Source organism: Micropterus salmoides, unplaced genomic scaffold (genome assembly GCF_014851395.1).
Source record: "Micropterus salmoides isolate LMB-PRFRI ecotype aquatic unplaced genomic scaffold, ASM1485139v1 Ms_hic_scaffold_8, whole genome shotgun sequence".
Classification (NCBI taxonomy): domain Eukaryota; kingdom Metazoa; phylum Chordata; class Actinopteri; order Centrarchiformes; family Centrarchidae; genus Micropterus; species Micropterus salmoides.
Window position 1 is genome coordinate 27,969,302 of NW_024044570.1, and position 25,586 is coordinate 27,994,887.

Below are 25,586 nucleotides of genomic sequence, written 5' to 3' on the forward strand. Positions count from 1 at the left end.
TGGATTTCTCTGAGATTACTAGGAGAGCTTTTATTTGGAGCGTTGCAAAGTACACGTTATGGTTGTTAACGCTCGTTCTCTCTCACTCACGCACCCTCTCTCTCCAACACAACCACTCCCTCACCCACTCCTTTCATTTCCTCATCACCTGACTGAAAAAACAATCATAACTTCTGCAATATCTTCAATAATAATAATTTTCCTGGAGTAGTAAAGAGAATGGAAGAAACCACCACCTCTTTGAGTTCAAGCATACAAACATACATGAGAGAGAGAAAGAGAGAGAGATGAATTTACATCATAATCATATATCAGCCAAACTATCAGTTTGTTTATATTTCTTCTCAGAACATGGCTTCAAGCTTCTCAAGAGGAGCACTTTTTTGAATTCATGACAGAGTATGCTCATACTGTAGGTAATACATTGAAAAGTAATATGAATAAAACTAAAACTTGCAGTTGGGCTGGTATTTTCACAGTGGAAGGAAAAGCAACTTTGGATTGAATATTGCATGTTTATAGAAGCAGCCGGTTACTAATATTGGCTTTCTGGTCAGACAAACTGGACTGTCCAATTTAAAGGGTTTTCAGTCTTTCAGTTTCTGTGTGCACACTTGTACTCCATATCAGCAGACCGAAGAGCAATGGAAATACAGTTTGTTTAAACTCCTATTATCCAGTGCAACACAGATACCTTCACCCGCTTCGCAGCAAGTGAGGCCTTTGGAGCAATAGTCATTTGCAGTACTTTCATTGTATGCAAGAGTTTAGTTTAGGACAGAGTCAGTCAGTGCGAGTACTGTTCAGAAAGCTGCTGCTGGCAGGCTGTGATTGTTGTTTCCTGCAGATTCACCACCTTTTCCCAACAGAGCGAGAGTTTCCAGTGAGTGCACGCTGTCCTTGTCTAGACGCAATCCCAGTGCAGATGGAGCCGAGTCCCCCCCACCTCCCGCCTCCTGCTGCTCCCCAGTGGCAGCAGCAGCAGCTGCAGCGGCCACGCACTCCTCTTTGAACAATCGGTCATGCTCCATCTTGAGCTCTTGGTAGGAGCGGGAGAACATGTGGAAAATGGAGGTGGCAGGGAAGGCCATGATGAGGATCCCGCTGAGGATACTGCTCAGTGCTACAACCTGTCCTGGAATGGACCTAGGCACCATGTCGCCATAGCCCACGGTCGTCATGGAGATAATGGCCCACCAGTAGGAGGCGGGGATGCTGCTGAAGTCATGGGTGCCTGTGAGCTCGCTCTCGGCCAAGTGGACCAGCGGGGAGAAGAGGGTGACAGCCACGCATAGGAAAAGCAGGAGGAGGCCAAACTCCCGGGTGCTGCGCCTGACCGTCAGCCCCAGTGTCTGCAGGCCGAGAGAGTGGCGAGCCAGCCGCATCACATAGAGAATCCTCAGCGCCCGCAGAATCCTCAGTACCAGGCCCAGCTTGTCCAAGTAGCCCTTACCTCCTCCTGGTCTTTCGTGGTCCATGGATGGGTCCTCCTCTGCCACCACCAGGGAGACGTAGTACGGCAGGATGGCCATGGCGTCGATGATGTTGAGCGGCCCACGGAGGAAGTCCAGCTTGCTGCGGGCCTGAATGAACCGCAGGATGAACTCCAGTGAGAACCAGGCCACACACACCGTCTCTATGATGAACATGTTGTAGCACTTGGATGAACACTCACCCTGAGGTAGAGAGGGGAGGGGAGGGGTTAGGGGGGAGGAAGAGAGAGTGAGAGAGAGAGAGAGAGAGATTGAGGGTGAGAGGAGCAGGAGTTTGACAGGGAGCAAGACAGATGGGGTGGGAGACATGGTGAGATGGGGAGAAGACAAAAGTCCTGAGGTCAGATAATCACCCTTGGTAATCATTAATAAATCATGAGCTGCAGTCAGTCAGTATGCTAAAGCTACTGCAGCAGCACTGACAGATAATACAGTGGCACAATCAATCAATTTTTTTATTAGTGCAGGTTTTAAGGATTGATATGACACTCTGAGCAGTTACAGAAAGCAATAAGGTTTGCATGCCCTCTAAATACAGTTCAAGGAAGAGCAGTGCAATAATAAAACAAACCCTATGTGAAAATACAGAGGAGATTTTTGAGTACAGAACCCTGCTGTAACTGACCCTCTTCTTTGTTCCACGCCATCACACAGCCATCTCATCACTTTCCGTTTTTCTAGTTAGCTTTTACTCTTCCTCCTCACATTTCCAAATCCCACTGCAGAAAATATCTAGAATCACTTGATATATTATTGAGTCTTCACTTATTTCTAATCAAGCAGCAACCACTACATACCAACACACTTTAAAATACACTTCCACTAAGAATCGTTCCTGGTTCCAAAAGGCGAGCGTGATGAATTCATTGGGAATTACCCTTCACCACAAATAAATTAATTTTCACCACAGGTTAGCTAATTTAATCCTTCTAATGTATGTGTTGTTTGTGTTCCAAATGCCTCACTGGAAGGCTGGGGGCTGAAAGACTCTGTTCAACCATCCAATGAGCACTTGGCATACTGATGCCCTAAGCCTATCACACTTAGACAAAGTATGCCATTTGAGAACAGCAACTATAAGCTCTTTATAATCTGACACTCCAATCAGCAGTATGACATCATTTGTCAGTGAGCTGTAAAACCGCTACAAATCACTGAGGTTTGTTTAGGCTTGGGCAGAAAAAAAACTTAGTTAGTTAGTATTTGGAAAATGTTGTGGTTTGGGTCAAAATTACAACCTCAGTGGGACTTTCATTAGCCGTGTTTCCATCAACATTTTTTAATGCACATTTTGAAGTATCGCATTAGAAAAGGTATGATGGAAATGGCAAAATTCAGGGAAAAAAGTTTTTATGCACGCTTGAGATGGTTTTTGCCTTTGTGGAAAAACAGTTAATGCACTAAATAGGAGATGGAAACACTTTCGCCGAATAAGTTCTGATGTGGCGAACTTGTAACTCATGTCTGATCAGCTGTTTCCGCTGTCGGCGTGTTGCCGGATATTCCCACAACGTGCGAAGACATGGCTGGTAGCCAACTTGAAACACATTCCTGTGGACCTCTCTCGGTTTTTCTTAGATCAATGGCCATCAGATCAATGCAACTGGTTTTGTTTCTGGTTTGGAACCCAAACGTCTTGTTTATTACAACCATGTGTAACGTCAACTACTGATGTAACGACGCTTGCCGTAGCCTGGTTTATTCGCTTCACACCAGCTGATGGAAACGCACATATTTTGCATTTACTTTTTATTTCTTTTTTGCGACATTTCAAAAGTCTGCTTAAAATTTGCATGACAATTGGATGGAAACATGGCTATTGTCATGGTTATAATAATAACTACTTAGCTTAGGTTAAAAAGGTTAATGACCAATTGTTAAACAAACCTAACGTGGAATGTATGAAAACAGCAATCAGGTTCTTCAAAGTCAAAGTCTGACATTTTGTTGACCTTCTTCTTTTGCTCCCGCTAAAGAAGAGTCATAATTCCTTCGGGGTCCTTGTCACTTGAAGGGAAACATATTTCATTATTGGACATTTTGCTGAAACAACTGTTGCTGTTGTTTCTCTTGGGAGGACAATCTCCTCAGACAACACCCTGTTGTCCATCTTTGGATTCTCTGACTAACTACATACATATTTTTCTACAGTATGCATATTTCTCAGTGAGATCAAGAATGTTCTAATGTCTTTTTCTCAAGTGATTTGCATTTTGTACAAGAAAAGCTGCATCAGAATTATTGACAAAAACAAAATGAAAGTGAAAATGAGACCACATGACATGATATATATTATAAAAGTGACCATTACTTCTGTGTTCTCTCAGCATCCCCTCTCATCAGCTTCTTCCCATTTTCTCATTGTTCACTCTGCATTTATCTCTCTGCTACTGTGTGTCTCATCTATTTTTCTTCCCCCTCATCCTTCTTTTCCCTCTCTGCCACCCTCTCTATTCTCTTGCTGCCCCTGTTTCCACCTTCTCATCACTCATTCTGTTTTGCTCCTCCATCAGCCTCTGCGGACTCCCTCCCTCTCATCCTTCATTCTCTGTTTGCCCCTCACACCACTCTTGTTCTTTCATGCAATCCTTCATTCATTCAGTGTTCCTCTTAACACAACTCCCTCCACTGTTTCACTATGCAGGATGCGTGCCTCCCGCTCTCATTTATCACTCGTGTCCTCTCTGGCTTTCTCACTGATTCTCATCCCAGCGTGACACTTGGCCGTTCACTTCAGTCTTGCAGAGTGACACATATCTGGGTAATTTGTAGTGTTGTATAGTATACAGTGGTGATGGCACAATGGATAAGCCTTTTGTGTGAGAGACCCGGGTTCAATTCCCCACTATGACCCATCCATCATTGTGTCCCTGAGTAAGACACTTGACTCCTAGTTGCTCCAGAGGCGTGCGACCTCTGACATGTATAACAATTTTAAGTTGTTTTGGATAAAAGCGTCAGCTAAACGAACAAATGTATATGCAGTGCTAATGTATTAGTGAGTTGGAAATTACGTTTTGACTTTAGAACATTTCCCTTCATGCATTCATTCTTAAACCACTTGTTTTTTTTCCACTGGTGTGATACTGGTGATAGTGAAAATAAAAGTCCTGGCTTGTATCTGTGTATACATTCTGCATCCATCTTTCATTAGAACTGCAGTCCATTAACAGTTTCTCCTCTTGTTCCCAATTCAAAATGTATGACTGTAAGTAGTACAAGCTGTAAACACAATTGATTATCACCGTATATAGTTAACATGCCAAACTTGCCTATTTACACAGACAGTGAGTAACCTTAGCATTTGTCGTGTTTCTGACCATCTGATAAATGCAAGCCAATATTCATCTTGCTTTTATTTCTGTTTTGCTCTCCACCAACTCCTGCAATCCCGGGGCTGATGAGAGTGGTGAGAGTAAACCAAAACAATATAGATGTGAGTTGTAAAACCAAAACAATGAAATGAAAGACGCTTAAACACTCTGTGGAGCTAAGGGGAACCACAGAGTCAGCTGATCACTATCTGTTTGTCACTATGTATATATTTGTTTTGATATGTGGATTGCACAATATCCTTTTATTCCTGCTGATTACAGTTTTTAACCATTGATGTGAATTTCTGTCGATTATTTATTATTACTCTTATGTCTTTTTCGCTTATCTTCACTGACTGTACATTGAGTGTAGTTGCACTCAAATCTCGTTGAACTACATTCAATGACATAAAAGAGTTCGGATTCTGATGTGCAAGGCCTTACATGTTTCAGTAGTCCTTTGGTCCATTGTTACCATAAAAATATTGATTAGAACAGTCGTCTTAGCATCATATCCATGCTGACTGACAGTATGAATATCAGTTCAGTTCACTTCATTTATTGTGAAGTGGGAAACTTGACTTGCAATCAGGGCACAAGATAAAAATATACAAGTATCAGATAAACAACACAACTACAAAAACAAAACAAAAAATGTGACCAGTACATACAGTACACTTAAAATAATCTAAAAACAAAACAATCTCTAAAAGAGGTTGCCTGAGAAAATTAATTATTGGACAGAGAACAAAGGAATTTGTTCTCCTATTGCACTTGACTCAGGAAACTCTAAACCTACAAGCTGAGGGGAGGGTTACAAAGTCTTTATTAACAGAGTGGTTTGTGCAGTCTGATTTAGACCTGGCCTTGCGGACAACCTGCTGGTCAAAGATAGCAGTCAGGGGAATCTGTGAGACACTAATCTTACCAGCCACCTTCACAATGCAATTCAGGTGACTTTTTGTCCCTAATGTTCAGATGACTATGCCATGTAATCGTGGAAAAAGAATACATTTAATAAAAGACGTAAAAATGAAAGACTTTTAAATATAATATATAGCATCAGCTTGTTCTGACTCACTGATCATCATACATGATGTTTACAGTGAGTGAAATAATCAAACCCAAGACTAAATTTTTTTCTATATCTGCAACAATCCATTCAGTTGAAATTACTGTGTTGTGTATAATTTTATACACATTATCCAAATATTCAGACATATTTTGGTACGCTCAGAAAACTATATAATCTCCACTAGTATTTAAGTTACAGTTTTACGAATTTGAACAATAATTGAGTTTGTAATGACTGGCACAATACCCAACGCGAAACTTCAATACCTGTATCATGACAGCAAATGTGCAACGTTTTTCGTCAGAAAAGTGATTTTTTTCCATGACTAAGCAGTAAAAAGCTGACTAGTGGTGAGAAATCAGTTCAAGTTTGTGAGTGTTGTGTTTTCCTCCTAAAGTATGCAGTAAATTAAAATTTAAAGACTTGTAAATAAACCAGATTTCTGTTAGTGCTCGATTTCAGCTTTTCCATCATCCTAATTGCACCAAATGGCTTTCTAAATTTTGAGAATTCTTGTAGGGATGCTTCTTTACATACAGGAATATAAAACTATTCATGAATGATCAACAACAGTTTCTGAACATAATTGCATTATTCTGAACGTTCCACTATGTTCACCATCAAGTCGCTGGATTTATCTATCATCTGACATTTGGTGCTGGGCAGGTAACATACAGTGGGTTTACAAGGGCTTTTTCACTAAAAACAGCTGCTGGCTGCACCTAGGAAAGAGATTGAAAACAGCAGAGTTTGCGGGCCAGAAAACCAAAAGTATGTGTTAAAAAAAAGGCTAAAAAGCTCAGGGGCACTGCTGAGACAGATAATATTTCTCTTTGGGTTCATCAGTATGAGTGACGCCTTTGACAGTACACATAGTCAACTGATCCATTTCTAGTGAAACAAAGTGCAGCTAATTTACTAAAATCAAATCAGTTTCTAAGATAATCCATTTAGTTCCACATATGAAAAAAAATGTATATCCATTTTATTGAATTCATAATTCAGTTCTTGTTTGATAAGGCATATTAAACTTGAATCATGGCATGTGGGTCCAGAGCAGCAGGGCAACAGTCGTCAGTGGATCAGCCCACACAGTAAAAAGTGGAACCATAATTGAAATAAAATGACTTCTCTGAAGTTCTGAATGACTGATTTGGAAATATTTGTTCTTTAAGCAGAGGACATTTACAAAAAGGCAAAGACACATTCAATAGTTTAAGGGGTCACTCCCTGAGAATCATTACTTCAATAAATCTTTTACTATATATTAACCTTTACACCGCTCCTCCTCATCCATAATCTGTCCTGCATTACTCATGTTTTTTCTGTCTGCTGTCCAGTCCTACTGAGATTTCTGGTTAGCTGTCTTTCCTGTATCAATCTTTCAGACACTTTCTTCCCTTGTCTCACATGTGTCTCACATGCACTCTCTACCTCTCATTTATTCTCTTCCTCACTACTGTTTCTCTCACTCGTGCTGACATTAGGCCCATCAGGGCTTTGCTTCACCTTTCTCACCCTCTGCTTGATAGGCCATTTATTAAGGAAGCTTTCTACTTCTGTCTCCCTCTCTCTCATTCAAACACACACACACACACACAATACCTCCCACAATGCCCACTATCTCCCTGACCTTATCTCCTCCATACGACTCTCTCTGGAAGTAATGTCAGCCACAGCTCATTTCAACACAGACACTGTTCACCCCAGCAGCTGTCTCACAGTTTCATCCATATTAACACATCTCAATGTCAAATTACAAAAGGCCGCAGTGAGGGTAGAATCATCCAACAAGACATACAAATACTAAAAAAGGCTGTTCAAAATACTGTAAAAGGTAACCAAGGGAGACCACAAAGGACAACTCACACGCACAAAAATGGAATGGAAAGAAGTATATAGCTTTATTAACTTTTGACAATGGTTAACTAATAGCCTTGAATAGCCTGAATAAAGCAGGATTTTTTTTCAGTGCAGTGCTTTTCATTGTGCATCTTCTTTTCTCCAAATTAAGCAGGAAAATCTTCTCCATCCATAATGAAAGTTTGTGAAAGGGAGATTTGCACTTTGTAATGAGTGAACGCAAGTAGCCCATGTAGGTGTGGCATTTTTGAATTCCTTCCCGGTAGGTTTCGGGGGACGGACAAGAACATTATTAAGTGTGTATTATTAAGTGTACAGTTGTCATCAAAATCTTGATAGCCTTGCCGTAGACCTGATGAACTATTTTTGAACAAAACCTTGCCTGGTGCGGTCGCACACTGCAATATGATTTGCCTGAAATGTCCAACATAATTAACAAATAATTTCAAAGGGAGAGCTGGTTATTAAAGTTATGCACTTCAGCGCTTAAAGCAATTTAAAAAAATTATCTAAAGGTGTATCAGGTGAAACGCTGTCTCACAATATCAGCATGATGGAGTGTGAGGGTGACATTAGCATAGAAGATGCTCCTGCCACTTTTAAATCCTTTGTATGGCAGCACTTGTGCACCTGCATTGTTTTGCATTTTGTGACTTTCAGTCGATTAAATGACTATTTTTCCAGTCATGTATTTTGTAATTTCTTAAAGTCAAAAGATTTCTTAAAAATAGTGTAACAATATCAGGTATTGTCACTTGAGCTAAATGTATTGTCACACCCCTCCTAATCCTACCTGCTGTGTTTGTGTCTACATTTAGTCTGCAACAATGGTGGAACTTTTCTACTATTTGCTGAAACAAGGCAAAACACCTTGTGTTATACATAACCACACTGAAAATTCACTATCATTCAGAGATGGGGGAAATCGTAGATTTGAAAGAGGTTGAGCAGAAAATGAGACAAGAATCCCAAAACCAAAACTCTGTTTAAACTGACATCTTATTTGACCTTGACATTTTTGTTCTTGGGAGGAGAAAAAAGATGAGAAGCTAAGTACAGTATGAATATCAATACTGTTTTTAGAGGATAATGCCTCCATATCTAATGTCTAATAATATAAACACACACCATTTTCATTTGGTACTGACTGCAGTGTAATTCAGGCATCTCTCTGATTAAGCAAGCATTTCTTTTGCATAATTATGATCATTTTCACATTGATGTCAGTGTTTGCGTTAATGGCTGGGCAGATGGTCGGGGAGACGAAATTGGTGGTATACCATACTTCTCTTTCACACACACACACACACACACACACACACACACACACCTGACTTTCACTGACGTGGCAGTTAAATATGGATAAGTCCTGTAACAGACAACACACACACACACACATACACACACACTACCTCCTTCCTTTTCAGGAAGGTGGAAAAAACAATATGTTTATGTTACTATTTTTTTATTTGGGTTGAAGGTGAGCACACAGTTTGTTTAAAAGACATTATCATTCAAGCATGCCATACTACTGTGTGCATCTTACTGTTTTGCCAGCACCAATTGAGTTTCACATGTTTGTTGACAGCCTCCCATCTACCCTTTGCCAGTAACCCATCACTGTGCAAGTGAGGCAGCTGCTGGATGCTTCAACAGCAGATTCACTCTGTATCATGGGTTTGAAGAGTAAATGTGTCTCTTTATTGTTGGACAAGAGAAAGCTTCTTTAACTCTGAATTATGAATGTGTTTTCTTTCTCTACTTGTGGATCAGATAAAGCTCCATATTTCACTGTCTTCCTTAGTAATTAGGATGACTCTTCCTACATGCAACTGTCAAAAGAGACGTGCTCATGACTATAAATTGCAGTGTGTTTAAAATTTAGTTATCGTCCTCAGGAATGCTCCCTGATGTTTTGTCCTAACTTTCAATTTCATTCTTTGCCTCTTTCACAGTATGTCGCCTAACTCTACAGCTGTCTCTTTCACATATCTCTCTTGGGGCCCCTCATGATGAGCCCACTGGATCCACAGCTTTAGCAGAAAGGGGAACAAAAGAAAAGATTCTGCCCATCAATCAGCTTCACCTTGAAGTAGACCTTGAACATACTTTGCACCTGCTTCTCTATACTGCTGTGCCAACATTGCGCATACTTTTAAAGCTCCTAGAAAGAAGAAAAAAGGAGGAGGGGAGGGACAGACGGCAGCGACAGAGACAGAACGACATGGAGAAAAAATGGAGGTTGCCACACTGCTGGCCTTTATCTGAAATACGACACTGGCACCAGGCACTGTGTTCACTAGTCATGGGTTATTAAAGGGCTTGTATTATGTGACACCTCCATCCATCACCAGGCTGTTCTCCTGTGACCTGATACCTGCACGTATGCACAAATGCACACAAGGTAATGCATGTGACCAGGTGAGTTTTTACCCATTAATTTGCAAGAGTCCTTGAAATGTATGATGATAAAAGAGCAACAAACAGCAAACCAGTCTCCGAAGACACACTGTCCGCTGACTCTACTTTATAAAGGGGACATGAGTGTGAAAGTACGGGCCAAACAGTTTCATGCCCATACAGGCTTGTTCACACACAAACACCGTAATGGAGAAAAATTAACAAGTGAAAGTGGGGGATAGATAGAACAAAGGAAGCATAGGAGAATTGACAGAGGGAGAGCAGGTGGCTAAGCGCTGTGAATGGATAGAGGAGAAAGGGATTACAAGATCAGTTGATGAGGAAAAGATGAGGTGACATCTGAAGCACAGGGTTCCCTTCACACCCCATAAGTGTCTATTCTCCGTCTGTCAGGATGCTGCACACACACACACAGAGTCAGAGTGAGACACACACATGAACAGCAAATGAGGTTTTCGCTTTGCAGTTTGTAAGGGTCTCTCTTCTAGGACCATTTCATCAAATGGAGGATGAAGATGGGTGTGCATTGTTAAAAACCTCAAAAATGGGATTGAACAATAGATTATATAAAAGAACATCCATACACAATCACACAAACTACATACATACATTTCATACTTCACGACCACACCAATGTGAGGTATGAAAAGGTAGTTTATTCGGATAATAAGGAGTATTTATGATGGAGGGATTGAGGAGAGAGGGATGAAGGGATCGAGAGGATTGTTCAGGGTTTGGCTAGGAGCCCGGGGGTCGAGACTCAGGGTGGGGGCTTGTCTCGATAAACGGCTTGCTTATCAACCCCCTGTGGTAGAAAGAGAACAATTACTTGGCAGATTTATGCATGCATGTCTTTGATGGTGGGAGGAAACCGGAGCGCCCAGGGGAAACCCACGCAAACACGGGGAGAACATTCAAACTCCACACAGAAAAACCTGGGCTAAGCGAGGTCCGAACCCAGGACCTTCTTGCTGTGAGGCCACAGTGCTGTCCACTGGGGGGGTGAGAACTGAGAAACAGGAGAGAAAGGGTTTAGACAGGCTTATATACATAGTGCAGGTGATTGGATTAGAGAGTTTAGTGCCTCATCAAATTCAAGATGTTGTGGGTTCATCAGCAATGTACTCACAAAACACAGACACACACAGCAAAGGAGACATGCACTTATCAGAATGCTGTGTAAGCAATAAACTACATTTTTTAAAATTTAATAAAGCACGTTGAAAGTGCCCCGTCAATTTGTTGCATCAATAAGCATATTAGAAATTTTGATTAGAAAGCACACACACATACACTTTGGTTATGACGGGGGTTGAGCTGCAGTGTGAAGGAGGGGTTTGATGTTCCAGGCAGAAGGCTCTGATGTGCTGCAGTGACCAGAGAGGGTAACCGTGCAGGGGTTGACACCTGCCGCTCCGCATGTAACAGTTGCTGGTGTGTTTTTTTGTGTTGCATGTGTGTGTATTGCTTTTTTCATGACCACATCTGTCATCTGCCCTTTTATTTCCCATGATGTTTCAGGTTTCTCCGCGTGTGTCATCCCTTACCTGTCCAATGGGCGCCCTTACTACGCTGATCAGCCCTGATCTCTTGCAGCCTCCACAGCTGCTCCTGAACACCAGTTAAAGTCTGAGTGTACAAAGAGAGCTTTTTTTATGCTGGTTGCCAGATAGTCTGTTGCCTTGCTGCAGTATTTCTTTCTGCTCTTCAAAAGGCCCCGGTCGTGTCAACATTTATAATGGCAACGTTTTGTAATAAAATCAGTTCATTTCTAAGGAATTGCTATGATTAGTGTATTTGCTCGCAGGGGTGGGTTCAAACTAAATTCACATAAACTTTGGTCAAGTTTGACACACAAGTTGGTGCCATGGACCAAAAGTCTTGATCCAAAAGAGGAGGCTTATTGACTGTGTTGCACAATCCACTTTTATGGAACAATCTTTTGCCAAAGTATCTACTGCTCTACAAAAGACGAATGGTCTGCAGACAGCTACGAGACAGGAGTTGATGGGACAAATACGTTTGTAGAAAGATCATATTGTCCCCTTAGTGACCGACATAGCTAGCTTTTAAACAGTCAGCCACATCAAAACCATATATGGACCTTTGCAACGTTTTTGGCATATTTCATTTTTATATAGCTGATGTCAGATGTTATTTGCCAGTCTAAAAGAAACGTTGCGATTTCAGCATCTAACTGCTTCTCTTTACTCGCCTATAGCTGTCTCCAGCAGTCTCCTAGCATGCTAATTTCAGAAGATCTCTGCGACACAACACAAGGACGTCTCTGACATGACATCATAATGGTTACTTCTATGCATTGTGTTGACAAGGTTTGTAATTTTTTTTTATGTTTTAAACTAAAATTGTGGCCAAATCTTACACATTGTACCTTTAACTGTCAAAAACAGTCTCCACTCACTGCATTGTGCTGTAGTCGTCTATGCTGTGTTATGCCGTGCAATCCTATCCTGGCACGGACAGGATAAACACCTCGTACTTTGCTGTTCTCTCCCATAATCCCACTTGGCAGCCATGCAGCACATCAGAGGGAGGGAATTCAGCTCATAATCAGATAGGCAGCAATAGGCAAGGAATCTGCTCCACACTGATACGTCAAACGGAATCCGTACATGCCCGTAGACATAAACACATAAATGCACGCTAATTATTAGAGCATGCACATACGTGTATTATCAGTGATTTAATGAAGTTTAGTAATTAGCATTTTAATAATTTACAGATCCTCATTAGGTTTAAGATTGAGAAAGACAGTCTCTCCACTACACAACCATAACTGGCAACCTGTTATGTGAAGAACTGAGCAGAATTTTAAAGTTGTTGGACACACTCACGCTGCTTTTTATATATATATTTATTTTATCACCTTGAATTATCCATTTCACATTATCGAAATTCATAATAATAAGGTCATCTGCAGCTACTGTAAGGTCCTCTCTCTTTGGCTCTATAATGTAAGAGAGTGTGTGTGCTTTAGAGACATTATAAATGCCCCAGTGTTATCAAAAAGGTTTACCACCCCTCTCCTCTTCTCTGCATCTACTTAATCTTTGTTTCTGCATGTCTTTCCTCTCCCTTATGCTCTCTCCCTCTCCTGCCACCAGCATGCCTAATGTCCTGGTTACTTTCCTTGATTTCTAGACACTCTGACTGACTGCCAGCCTCAGTCTCACCCTGCTGAGCCAACAAAGTTTACAGACTCGGACACCTATTTATGCTCCCTTCATGTTCTTTTAATGGGGGGTTGAAATTATGAGGATTGGGAGAGACAAATGTGGCACATGAAGAATGCATTCTTAATTTTGTGTCCCTGTTGTTACACATACAAACGAGGCTCATGATTGATGATGGTGTTTTGTCTTCTTGGCTCAGCTGATGTAGCAAGCTACTTTGTGGAAAGACAAAGAGAGTATATGCACACACACAAATGGAGGCATTTAAAGCCTTTACTGTTTCGTTCTTTGCATCTCCTGTTACAGTATGTGTTTCACATCTCAGGTGTGGAATTGAATTACCTTCTTTAAAATGATATGCTGGGAAGGTGCACAATTGTATTGCGCTGAAACAATTCACAACTGTTTTTTTGTTTTGTTGTTGTTGTTTTTTGCAGATCAGACTGTTGGCTGTGGTGCTTTGAGCTGCCGGCAGGGAAATTCATTCATGCTTCTAAGTCCAGGCAGCCAGAAATGTTGGATACTAAATCACAAGACCCCCTCAGAGACAATCCATTTGGAAACTGGCTTTGTTGATTCACATAATGCAATTCTGCACAGTTCAGAAGCAGGAGACATACACGCATAACCAGAGATTCTTCTGAGATTTTATCACAGCCAACACTTTGTCCTTTTACACCAATGTCCGACTTCACTGAGAATGATTCGAAAAAGATCAGATAATAAAAAAATAACAAATTCAGTTGTTAGTTTCTGGCTGTTGGGGATATGACAAGCAGATCTATTACAGCAGAAGACCTTCATGGTCATTCAATTTTCTTATTTTTTCATTTGTATTGTGCTTAATCAGAATACTGTGTATTGTATAGCCTACAGCCCCTACTGCAAGTAAGAAAACTCCCTGGGAACAGGAGATTACCATAATCATTAAACAGGTATACCGTCTCAAAAAGAGATGAGTTTTTACTGTAAGCAACCTAATACAGTGCCTCACAAGTTCAGGCTATGAGCTATTGTCATCCTTACCAGTCAAACACGCTGAAAGACTGGAGTAACTATTCTTACAGGAAGCTCAGTGATCATATTATCAAGGAATAACCTTTAGTGTTGCAAGTAAATTACACTCAGCAGAGGATTCCCGACAGGTTCTTAGTCCAGGCTGTGACGTGGATGCTGCATCACTGCAGCTCTGCTGAACATGATGAGAATGGAAGTTATTTTATCAGAATCAATACAATGACACACTATTACATAAACTGACTTTATCTTAATGACATTAGCATTTGTCATATAAAACATAGTACACCATGCTATAGGCAGTCTATCGCTAAAAATCCTCTCCAGCCTCTGCAGCAAATGTCACAAATCACTTGTGATCATGAAAAGATGTTTTTTTCCAATGCCCACACAAAGGCTACAGGCTACTTCATGGGTTAAAATAAACATTTTGATTGTACATTGCTATATTAAGTCCTATGTAATCGTTCAACAATTATTCTGTTTATTGATTGCACTCTACTAAAGTAAGCCATGGATGTGCATGTCCCTCTATGTGTGTGTGTGTTTGTGTGTCCCCTCTGTGGCCAGGTAATATTTTGCTGTCTTTCAACTTTGAACAGCTTCTCTGGGAGGAAAGATGAGGGGGGGGGGAGAAAGAAAAGAAGCTTCCCAGCTGGTTTAGTGTTTACATCCTCCCCTCTTACTCTGTTCTCTTGTTATCTTCCACTCCTTCTCCACAACCCAGACTCCTCTGTCCCCTCTAATACATAGAGAATTACATTATCTTCACTGCAGACGTCACAAGACACTCCCTGTCTTACTCTGTCTCTCTTTCTCGTTCTTTTTTGTTTCTTAATGGAATAATAAATCACACACCCACCTGGCCTCTCTATAATCACTTGCACAGACAGCTTTGTATGGTTCAATAAAATTATTGACAGGTCTCTGCTTGAGAACAAGTGGATAGTCAATCAGAAAACGTGTCAAAACTCACAGTCTGAAGCTTAACTCATGCAGTCAGCTACTCTGCTGTCTCTCTCCCTCCTGACACTTGTCATTGATACCCTGGGGTATAATTATTGAACAGCAAATCCCATTCCAATTTATGGCATTAAGGACATAAACTAGCCACTTCAATTACTCCCCAGGCTAGAATATTACTGAATTAGAAAAAGGAGAGCCAATCTGATGAGGCTGTCTGAAAATACTCCATCATCCAGCAAGAATATTAAATACATGAATCTATTCGACACTAGCTGAGAGTAAAACACTGCTTTATAGGCGGTAAATGAATGAAAATGAATGCAGAGAAAGATGTTGCTTTGAAGTCGTACTCAGAAATATGCGAAAATAAAGTCAGCGTCTTTGGTGGATGTTTGACATTTGACAACAGCAACAGATGTAAACTCGGGCAGGTTATCAATGCGTGCTGAGACCTGCTGCTTTCCAGAGAGAATTATAAACTGCATTCGCCTTGTGTTCCAATCTACACACTGCTGCTATCCCGCCAGGGATTACTGGGGTCAGTGTCAGGACAGTAGTCAGAGTCGAAATTTATCTCGTGAACTTTTGAATATGCCCACATGTGTGAAGAAAAGAAAACACAGACATGTACCCACTTCAAAATGGATTACATTGAGGAGCCCTGACCAGAAGGAGTTAGTTAGATTATTCCATGACAATGTAATAGGAAAGCAAGGTCATCACAGCAGTGGGTAGTTGCAAATATCTTCCTTTAACTATGGTCGTCTTGGTTACTGATTCCATGCAAAGATATTTTCCACAACACATTAATTTTTATTACTTTTAGGAGATAAAAAAGAACCAAAAGCTTACCTATATGTGCTTAATAAACACTTGAAAAAACCTAATTGAAAACTTAGCTGCCTAATAATAAATAATCAGACCGCACTGCCATTTAATTTCCCTTAATTCATTCAGCCTGACATTATGTTCATGTGAGTCAATCTCTTGTTGGAAGGAGATTTTTTTTGTTTTGTAACCAATAGCAGTGATGCATCCATTTCACAGACATAATTGTCAACACGGATATAGCAGTAGAGGTGGCTAATAACAGTTAACAGTTTGCACAGTGATCATAAAGTTTCTACTTCTGCATGTGGACTTACAAAAAAGTACTGCTGCGTTAATCCCACCTGTGCTTGTTGCTATTTTCCTGTTACTATTTTTCACAAATATAGCCATGTAGCTATCTAGCTATGTACGAAGATGATGTCCACATTTCAGTCCTGCAAACAAAGCTCTGATTGGTCAACTGTGTCTCAAATCGGGGTCAACACAGCATCATATTTATTGTGGACAGAGATTGAGAAGGCTGCAACAAGGCTGAAGGTTAATAAAAAATATTTTACTTCTGTAAACTTAACTTTAAGCCAACATTTGACACATGACAAACAGTGACAAAAAAATGTCAAAAACATGCTGTTTTAACTTGAAAGACTATAGGCCAACAAACTCCACGGGCAGTTTATCCGTCTTTTCAGCTTGGTCTAACAATAATTTTCACTCCCTGATATATCAATATTTCATGCATCTATTTGCATTTCTGAAACACATCAGGGGAGGATGTGCTTTCTGTCAAAATGTTGTACACTGTACACAGCCTGAATAAATAAATAGTGGGTCCAGAATTATATGGAGGGTTTTTACATAAAGAGCAGGGCACGTAAACAGTGGAAAGATAATGCCCACATCAGGGCATGGAGGAAGAATGAGGAGGTTATTATCAGCGGGCTTGAAACTGAGCTGTAAGATAAAGGCCCCTCCCAAAGAATTTAGTTCATAGTGATAAACTGTTTGATGAGGGATCAACTGAGGACAGGCAGAAACACATTATATGTGGATAGACAGAGGGGAGGAAGAGGAGAGGAAAAATTAAGCACTGTTTATCTCTTGCTGTTTTTCCACCAGAATCCCACTCTTATCCGTTCTCCCTTTTTAATTCTCACTGCAAAGCATATTCTTTCACTCCATCTCTCATTCTCCCTCCCTCTCAGGCATATCCTCTATTTGTCCTCTTAGTCCATCTTCCATTTACTTTATCTCTCCCTTTCACACGCCTAACCCTAACCGAGGCAGGCAGAGATGCAGGATCAATGATGAGTGGACGGGGGAATTTTGGCCCACTCCAGCACGAAGCAGACTAGAGACAGAGACAAACAGCAGTGCCATGTGAATTAAAGATGATAGGAGTCCTGCTGCTCCTGCCTGGGCAGGCTAGCCAGACTCTGCCTACGGAGATCAGTAGCGGAGCGCATGAGAAAAGTTTTAAACTCAGGAGTGTGCAAAGGGAAAAACATGAAAGCAGCAGATGGATTTGTTTATTTTTGGAGGGAGCTGCCATTCTCTTTCCAAGAATGAGCATTGACAGGCAAAGAGACGCTTGGATGAACACATACACCTAAAGTGTCCTTACAACCCACAATGTCATCACAAGGTAGTACAATGTCGGACAGCCTCACACACCAAAGATGACCTTACAACCCACAATGTTCTGACAAGGCATGGAGTCAACGCACAGCAGTATTAAGTTAACAAAACTCTGTGCCAGGATTCAATACAGTATGACAATAGAAAGTGTGTGTGTGTGTGTGTGTGTGTGTGTGTGTGTGTGTGTAAGGGATGTTAGCTGGCCCCTGTGGACAGCTTGATTTCTCCCATGGAGCTCCACTGTCTCCGTCACTGCTACTGTGGTTAACTGAGAGATTTACAAGCAGGAAAGCCTGATTTCCTGTTTACATTACAAATGCAATGATATCACACATCAGGAAATAGAATCTCTTTGTGTTTAGCAACACTGTGACTTTAATCCCTGAATATCAGCATGCTTACGTTTATACTTTCGTATATCTGATTCTTTTGCTGTGAACCCTGTCGCTGCACAGAAAATAAATCTACAGTAGCATCTGACTCTGCTTTCTCCAGTCATATGCTAGAAAAGGTCCATATCAAAAGCATCATCCAGTTATGCAGGTTTACAGCACTCAGTGAATCAGACCCGGGGACTCTTTCCAAGCTCTTCCATCTGTGTACCCATGACTGTCACCGGCTACTGGACTCCTCCTGGCTCCTCTCTTCAGCCTTTACGAACTGATCAAGCATTCTGCAACCGGCGCGCTCCTCCGCCTCGCTAAATGTGCCAGTGTCAAACACTGCTGCACTTGATCTTTTGGCTGCCCGTTCATTTCAAAATCAATACAGGGATGCTGCTGTTGAAGACTTCTCAACAGCTGTTCAACTGTTGAGTTTTCCTGCAGCAACACGTCTCTGCACACACATAGGATGCATGCATACATACTATTACTTATTTAAAGGCACCTCAGGCAAATTATGGGTAACCTTGTCCTGATGCAAGAATTAACAGACTGGGGAAAGTTGCCGAATATGCCAAATATGGAGAAGGATAAAATCTTCAACTGCAGGTGAAAATGTATATGGAATCAGAAAACCCATCAGAACTGAACAGTGGTTACGCCGCAATAAAATAACAGTTAGAAAGGAACAGAAGGCTCTAGAATAAACGTGTGCAAAATTCAGAGAGAGCCATATCGGTTACAGTGGATGAGTTCATTACTATTGTATGTGCATGTGACCGTGTGTGTGTGTGTGTGCATAGGCATGTGACTGCCAGTTCATGTATATGTGTGTTTTTACGTGTACAAATTTGTTCGACTGTAAGCGTGTCTACTTTTGTGTGACAAACAGTAAAAGTATTTCAATACTCCCCAGTGTTTACTGACAGATACTGGACAGGCCTCAGTGAGCAACTCTGGCTTCATTATCCCACACTGCAATGGGTAGACACAGATCACAATATATGCACGGCCAACACACACAGCAGCCGCGAGATATTTAAGAGGGCGTGACGACAGGGAGTTGTTATATTTGAGAATTTTGAAGCCCAACTTTTTTGCAGCATCACAACGTCTGTCTCTGAAATGAATAAAACAAGACTCTCACACATTTGTGTTTTCCTCACCCGTACACACTGACATGCTGTAGACACACAACCGTGATACACTTCAACATTACCTTCCAGGAAACAAAGTTAGTGTTGGAGATAATGCCTAAATGAACATCCAGTTTGTCATAAGTTCTGAGTAGCTCTGTTACTTCACGATCACGGTGTCTTTGAGCAGGAGAGAACTGTGACAAGAGACAGCTGTAATCACTCACACTCATGATAAATCTCACTGACAGACAGGGTCGCTGTTGGCATCTTATTACAAAACTTGAGAATATGTTCCCTGTTTAGATTTAAGTATTAAAATTCCTTTTTTAATGTTAGTTTGCCTTTGTTTAGGGCCCTGTGTTGCTGACAGCTACATTCACAACATGAAAAGACACTGGATCACTCACCCTGTCCTCTTCCTCTCTGAGGTCTGGCATGGTGCTGATACACAAGCTGACGACAGTCACCGCAACCATTATCACCGATGTGCAGGCAAAGATCTTCCCCGGTAAGCCAGACTGTGGATTCTCCATTGTGTCTCTCAGCCAGTTCATCATCTTACGGTACCTTGTCTCCTCCACCGTCACACGCTGCATGGCGTTTCTCTGCCTGCGCTCCTCCTCGCGCCGCTCCAACTCGTGCATCTCCTCGATGCGTGTGTACATCTTCCTCTTACAGCAGCGCTCCATGTACGTCATCTCCACGCCCCAGTAGGTCAGCTCATCGTGCAGGGAGAGGACGCACATCTCCCGCAGCAGGCGTAGTTTCCCCGCAGCCAGGAAGTTGAGGATGACCCTGAAGGCCGACGGCGACCGGTCGAAGAAGAACTCCTTGCGGGCTTCGTCATAGTCATCGCAAACACTAGCGATGTCTTCAGGTGACTGGCAACCACAGAGGCGGCCAAGTCGAGTGAGGGGGAACTGTTCCAGGGTGCTCCAGGGGAAGGTGTAGCGGTTTCCCCCAACATTGATCACTGCCAGCAGGCCGTGGTCGATGGACACAAAGGTCCTCTGGCCGACGGATGAACTGAGCTCTCTTATAGTACACACCCTGGAGAGAGAACAATGAAATGCTTCAATGCATGAGCAGCTGCACCTGAAATATGTGTGTATATGAGTTGTCTTTAACTTGATATAATAATTTTATTCCTTCATGTCTTTATTCTACTTTATCTTATTGATACCTTGATTGTCTCAGTCTCTGGGATCTCTGTGAAGACGCGGTCAAGACTGCTGTCATCACTGACGGACAGGTTGCTGAAGTCATGGTTGGCATTGCTGATGATGGGCATGGCAGCATCTGGAAAGCACGCTGCTCCGGACTGGGCAGCTCAGACCAGGTAATGAAGACAAAAAAGGTCCATGGATTGCAACAGGCTCAACTTTTCAGGCTCAGGACACAGCGGCCTTTTCTGTATCGCAGCCTCCTACAATTTATGTTAAAACGTGTACATGTGAAAAGCTTTCCTGCCAAAGCCCAGGTCTGCTGTAGACAAGCAGGGCATAAAAAGTGCTTTCAGTCTCCTTGGTTTCAAAACCCCTCATAACAAGGAGGTTTTTTTCCAGACGAGCTATGGCTTTGGCTTCCAATCAACAGAGCAAAAACCCAGAAGGAGAGGAACGAGGAGTTTCAGGGAACCTCTTGTGTGAGGGGGATGTGGGTGAGTTTTGACATTGCCATCAGAGGCCGACAATAGACTCAGTTGGCGTATCAGGATTCAGCATCAGATCAGTGGGTAATCCTGGTCTGAAGTGAGAGTCTGCAAACGGAAAGCCTGAATAGAAAGAGTGGGTTAGGATTGATCAGTGGCTGATAGCTGCAGAGGATGAGCTGGATGAGTCAAGAAGGCAAATGTGTAGCACAGAGGTGTCAGGGGACTGAGGGGGATCCTCTGTGTCGCCGCAGCAGGATTAGGGAGGGCCTAGACACATGGTGGCATCATGCAGGCACTGTAAGAGAGAGAGAGCGAGAGAGGGAGAGCGAGAAAGAGAGAGAGAGAGAGATGTCAGAATGATCCTAGGATGTACTGACATTAGACGGGTGTGACAATATAGAGCAAGAATGGGCAAAGAATAGCAAAGAGATGGTGTGATGACAGAAAAGGGTGAGGAAAGGAAGAGGTAGAGCGAGCACACTTCAATGAGACTGCAGTGCTGTAGGCCCCACCCCCCTCTTTCACTTCCTTTCAGTGAGAAACAAGACAGACAGATACATCAGCTATGCTGCTATAAATGGCCAGTCATTGTGGTCAGCAGCACAGGACTTGAACGAATAGCAAAGGAATTTACACTCACGTCAACATCCAATAAGGACCTGGCTGGTTAACTTAATACGGGTGTTACAAAATTCAAGGACTAACAGTAGAAAAGAACATTCAGGTCTGTGGTGTTACTCACACTCGAAATGAGTGTTATTGGCTGTTGTACATGGGCAGCAATCCTAGCAACAGACACTGAAACACAGGGTCCAAAATGTTTTTCTTGGCAATACAATTGCCCTGAAACTTATTGGCACTGTTAGTTGTTACAGTTGCCCAGAATGGTTCGCTGTGTATCAAAGCCTTAAATAGTTAATGTGGTTCATTTCAAACTGGGTCCTATTATCGCATAATTTGTCATTTATTTACTGCGGCTAACTTACAGTTCACCTATTTTCCTACCGCAGAGTTATTTAATTACACTCCACGCAAGACCAGCTGCCAGCAAATAGTAAAGGCGGACATCTAAACAAATTTGTCTATAGAACATTTTCACAGCCGACATTTTGACTTTAATGAAATTTTTTCAAAGCAGGAAAAGCACAGGGGCAAACGATAACCTTAATAAAAGCTGAATTCCAGTTAATGCTTTTGCTGCTACATGTGTGCCATGAAAAATATTTACTTACATCAATTTACTTATATCTTTCATTGATAATTGCACAATTCTACATATTTGAAGGTGTGTTTAGATATGTAGACTATATCCATTTAACAGTGACAGACAGGAGTACATTCAGCCAGCTCCACAACCTTCAGAGATAAAAGCTACTTTGCAAAAAACAGTGGGTGACAGTGTTATAGTATTGAATGGTATGGTGGCAAATGATGAAAGAATAAGGCCCAGGTTCAAACAGCTGGAATTATCCTTTGAGACTCATTGTTGGGCTGCTTCTTGTATCCAGCTACTAACAATCAGGCTGACTTACATTTGGGTGGCTACCCTGAACTTTCCCACTACCAGCCTTTGTTGTGAATAGGAAGCTATAAAAGATTTTCTACACATGCCACAGCAATTTAGAAAAGCCAGAATCTCTACGGGCCAGTCTAGACCTCTCTACCCATTTCTAAAACACACATGTAGGTACAAGTTTCACACATACAAACTCAGCTGTCACTGTCACTTGCCCTGACTCACTACCCTGATGGTGAATACAGTGTAGTGTCCTGTAAGACTAACACAAACCTACAGTCTTACAGGCTTTGTGTGTAGCACAACATTTATTGCTCACTACAATCTATATAAAATAAGAATATTATCATCAGTATTGAGATTATCCTGCTCATTATCTATCTACAGTGATCACAGGCTTATTGAATGTGTGACTGGACAGCCCAGACCATTTGAAGCATTGGAGCGCACTAACATGAGTAATTAATTCAGATCCAGGAGGATACGATTCTGTACTGGAGGAGGAACCAACCAATAAATCAAGTCTGTCACGATGCTGGTGTTTCATTTCCACCTCACAGGGGAGAAGAGCATGATAAACTATTTATTAATCGATTTGTAGTCCCTGTGGATGTGGCTGGTTTTTATTTTAGTGGAAAGTTAATTGAAGGAAGTGATCTTAGCAGCATGCTGGTGTTACCAGCTTTGCTGGACCTCCTTCGGTTCTCCACTGTACACAAATGGCAGACAGGGGAGGAAAGATATCTGAGGAAGTGGAAAATGAACTCAGCATGTTTTCTTTTTAGTTGGAGTTTAATTAAATATCTAGGCTGAAATATTTGCAAGATGAATTTAATTTAGCAGTGCGTGCGAATGAAAGAGAACTAAAACCAACTTATATGAAAGACATGAACCTTTGGGCATGTGCAAGAGCAAATCAATATTTTTAATCATTTATTTTTGTTTATATTCTGTTTTTTTTCTATGACTCTCTTTCTATGATGTGGTCATTCTGTATTCCGCATTCAGTCCAAGAGCTTATATTATATTCATGGTGTAGAGACCTAGGTCTCATATGGATCAAGTTGCTTTATTGCACCATAGGAAAACTATCTCTCTCTCTCTCTCTCTCTCTCTCTCTCTCTCTCTCTCTCTCTCTCTCTCAACTTACAAGCGCGCGCGCACACACACGCGCGCGCGCGCACACACACACACACACAGGGTGTAGAACTACATTGCTTCCTTATCAAGCTTAGAGTTTTAATTAAGCTTGGTTAAATTGAGCGATTAATTAAGATCGCATAACCAAACACCGTGTTAAGATGATTTCGTGGAGAGAAAACAAAATAAGAGGGTGCCTAAAGTCAAAGTCAAATGTTGTTTAGAGGACAATGCTATGCCCACTTTCCTATATTACAATTCATTTAAAAAAAGACAACAATTTTTGTCACAATTTGTGCATCCTACTAATGTATGGTGCAGTGTTCACCAGATGAAAAGAAAATTGCTGATTTTAAGTATATTGTGGCAGCATTACAACTTCAGACAAATATACAGCTACGAACACAACACATCACTTTCAAGGCATCAGTTTAACTTGTGAAGTGCAGCTTACCATCCTGTGCGCTCATCTCCAGACGGCCAAACCTGCACGGTGTCTGCCTCACAGTCCCTCCGATCATTCAACACCAAATCAGAGTGCCAACGACCAGTCTTGTTTTAAAGACAGGAATGCCTCTGCGGTGTCCGCTTCATCCAAGTCGGTGGAAGGCGCAAAGAGAGTCTGAACATAGCTACCAGTGATGGAAGCGGGTAAAGGTTTGCTGCGCTGAAAGTGTCCCGTTCCGGCTTGGTTAGTGGTGCTGCAGGAGGAGGAAGGGGAGGAGCAGGTGAGGGGGGAGTCGGAGCCGCGGTGCGCAACATAGGAGACTTCGGGTACCCAAGTTCAAGCGTAAAGGTGAAGACAGGCGCAATTTAGAACGGAAGTGTGTGAGCTCCAGATATAAGAAAGATGGCATTTTACCAGAACTGCGGGAGGAGTGTGTCTCTCAGTGTTCGCTCCACATTTCTCCCTTTCCTTTTTCACTAGATGGTATGAAATTCAAGGACACCGAGGGGATGCTCGCATTCCTGTTTCCTCCATTGGTCGCTTCACGCGCAACAGGGGGCGCGGTTACCTCCCAAAATACATTCAGCAAAGGTTGGTTCCGAATCTGCCAGGAAGCACCAACTCGGAGTCAACATTTTACATACATCTCGAGTCAGATTTTCATAATTCAGTTGAATCAATGTAAAGCAAAAATAGTCATGTCATTAAAGAAAACACCACACAGTAGAATAATATTATGTACTGTATATAAAAAGCAAATAACTTAATGTTGTATGAAAGTCTGGAAGAAGAAAGGCAGATTTGTTCAATGTGCTGTCTGAATGAAACAGTAGTCTCTAGAAAACGAGTTTAGAATTAAGAGAATTTAGAAGTTATATTGTTGTTTTTTTTTATGGGGAACTGTGCAATACTAAACATAAATTTGTGGATAATGCTCACTGACTGAGTTGGCTGTTTAGGAAATATTTAACTTAACCAGTTACTTTGGAAAAAGCCCAGGAGATAAGAAAAAAAGCCTTTTATCAGGATGAACTTGCTTGTAGCAGTTTTCACATTAATATTTCATTTGAAAGCATACAGAACTACTACATAATGTTGCAACTGATGTTCTTCTATTCTGTTTTGTTTTTTTGCATTACAGGAAGATGCAAGCTGTGTTTTGTACTCCCATGTGGGATGGGCTCCATGTTAAATAAAAGCTAACTATTGAATGCCACAGATACAAGACAAGATCTCTGTCCCACAGAAGTAGGGATGACAGTGTAGTGAAACCGAACAGCTGGCCAAACTTTTGGCTGTGTCAGAAGTAAAAAGACCTCAGTGTTCAGTACTGACTTTGAAAACCCCCACTGTTCCGAGTCAACACATGCTGTATCCTGCCTTCCTCTGCATCGCTGGAACCAAAATTGCACAAGGTGAAAGGTCTAGGGAAAAATATCGTTCTGCTTGCAGATTCGTCTGCGTCGCGGGCCCCACACACCCACTTTGTCCTTGAGA

General features: G+C 41.7%; 1 protein-coding gene across 1 annotated transcript; it reads right to left on the reverse strand.

Annotated features, from left to right (window-relative positions):
* On the reverse strand, window positions 1–24,562 carry kcng4a (potassium voltage-gated channel, subfamily G, member 4a). The gene is given in 5 exon segments (XM_038706576.1): window positions 1–1,676; window positions 19,739–20,336; window positions 20,338–20,381; window positions 20,515–21,280; window positions 24,096–24,562. Coding segments are annotated over 4 exon segments (1,623 nt in total). The 5' UTR covers window positions 20,623–21,280; window positions 24,096–24,562; the 3' UTR covers window positions 1–803.
* Window positions 24,563–25,586: the final 1,024 nt, after the last annotated feature.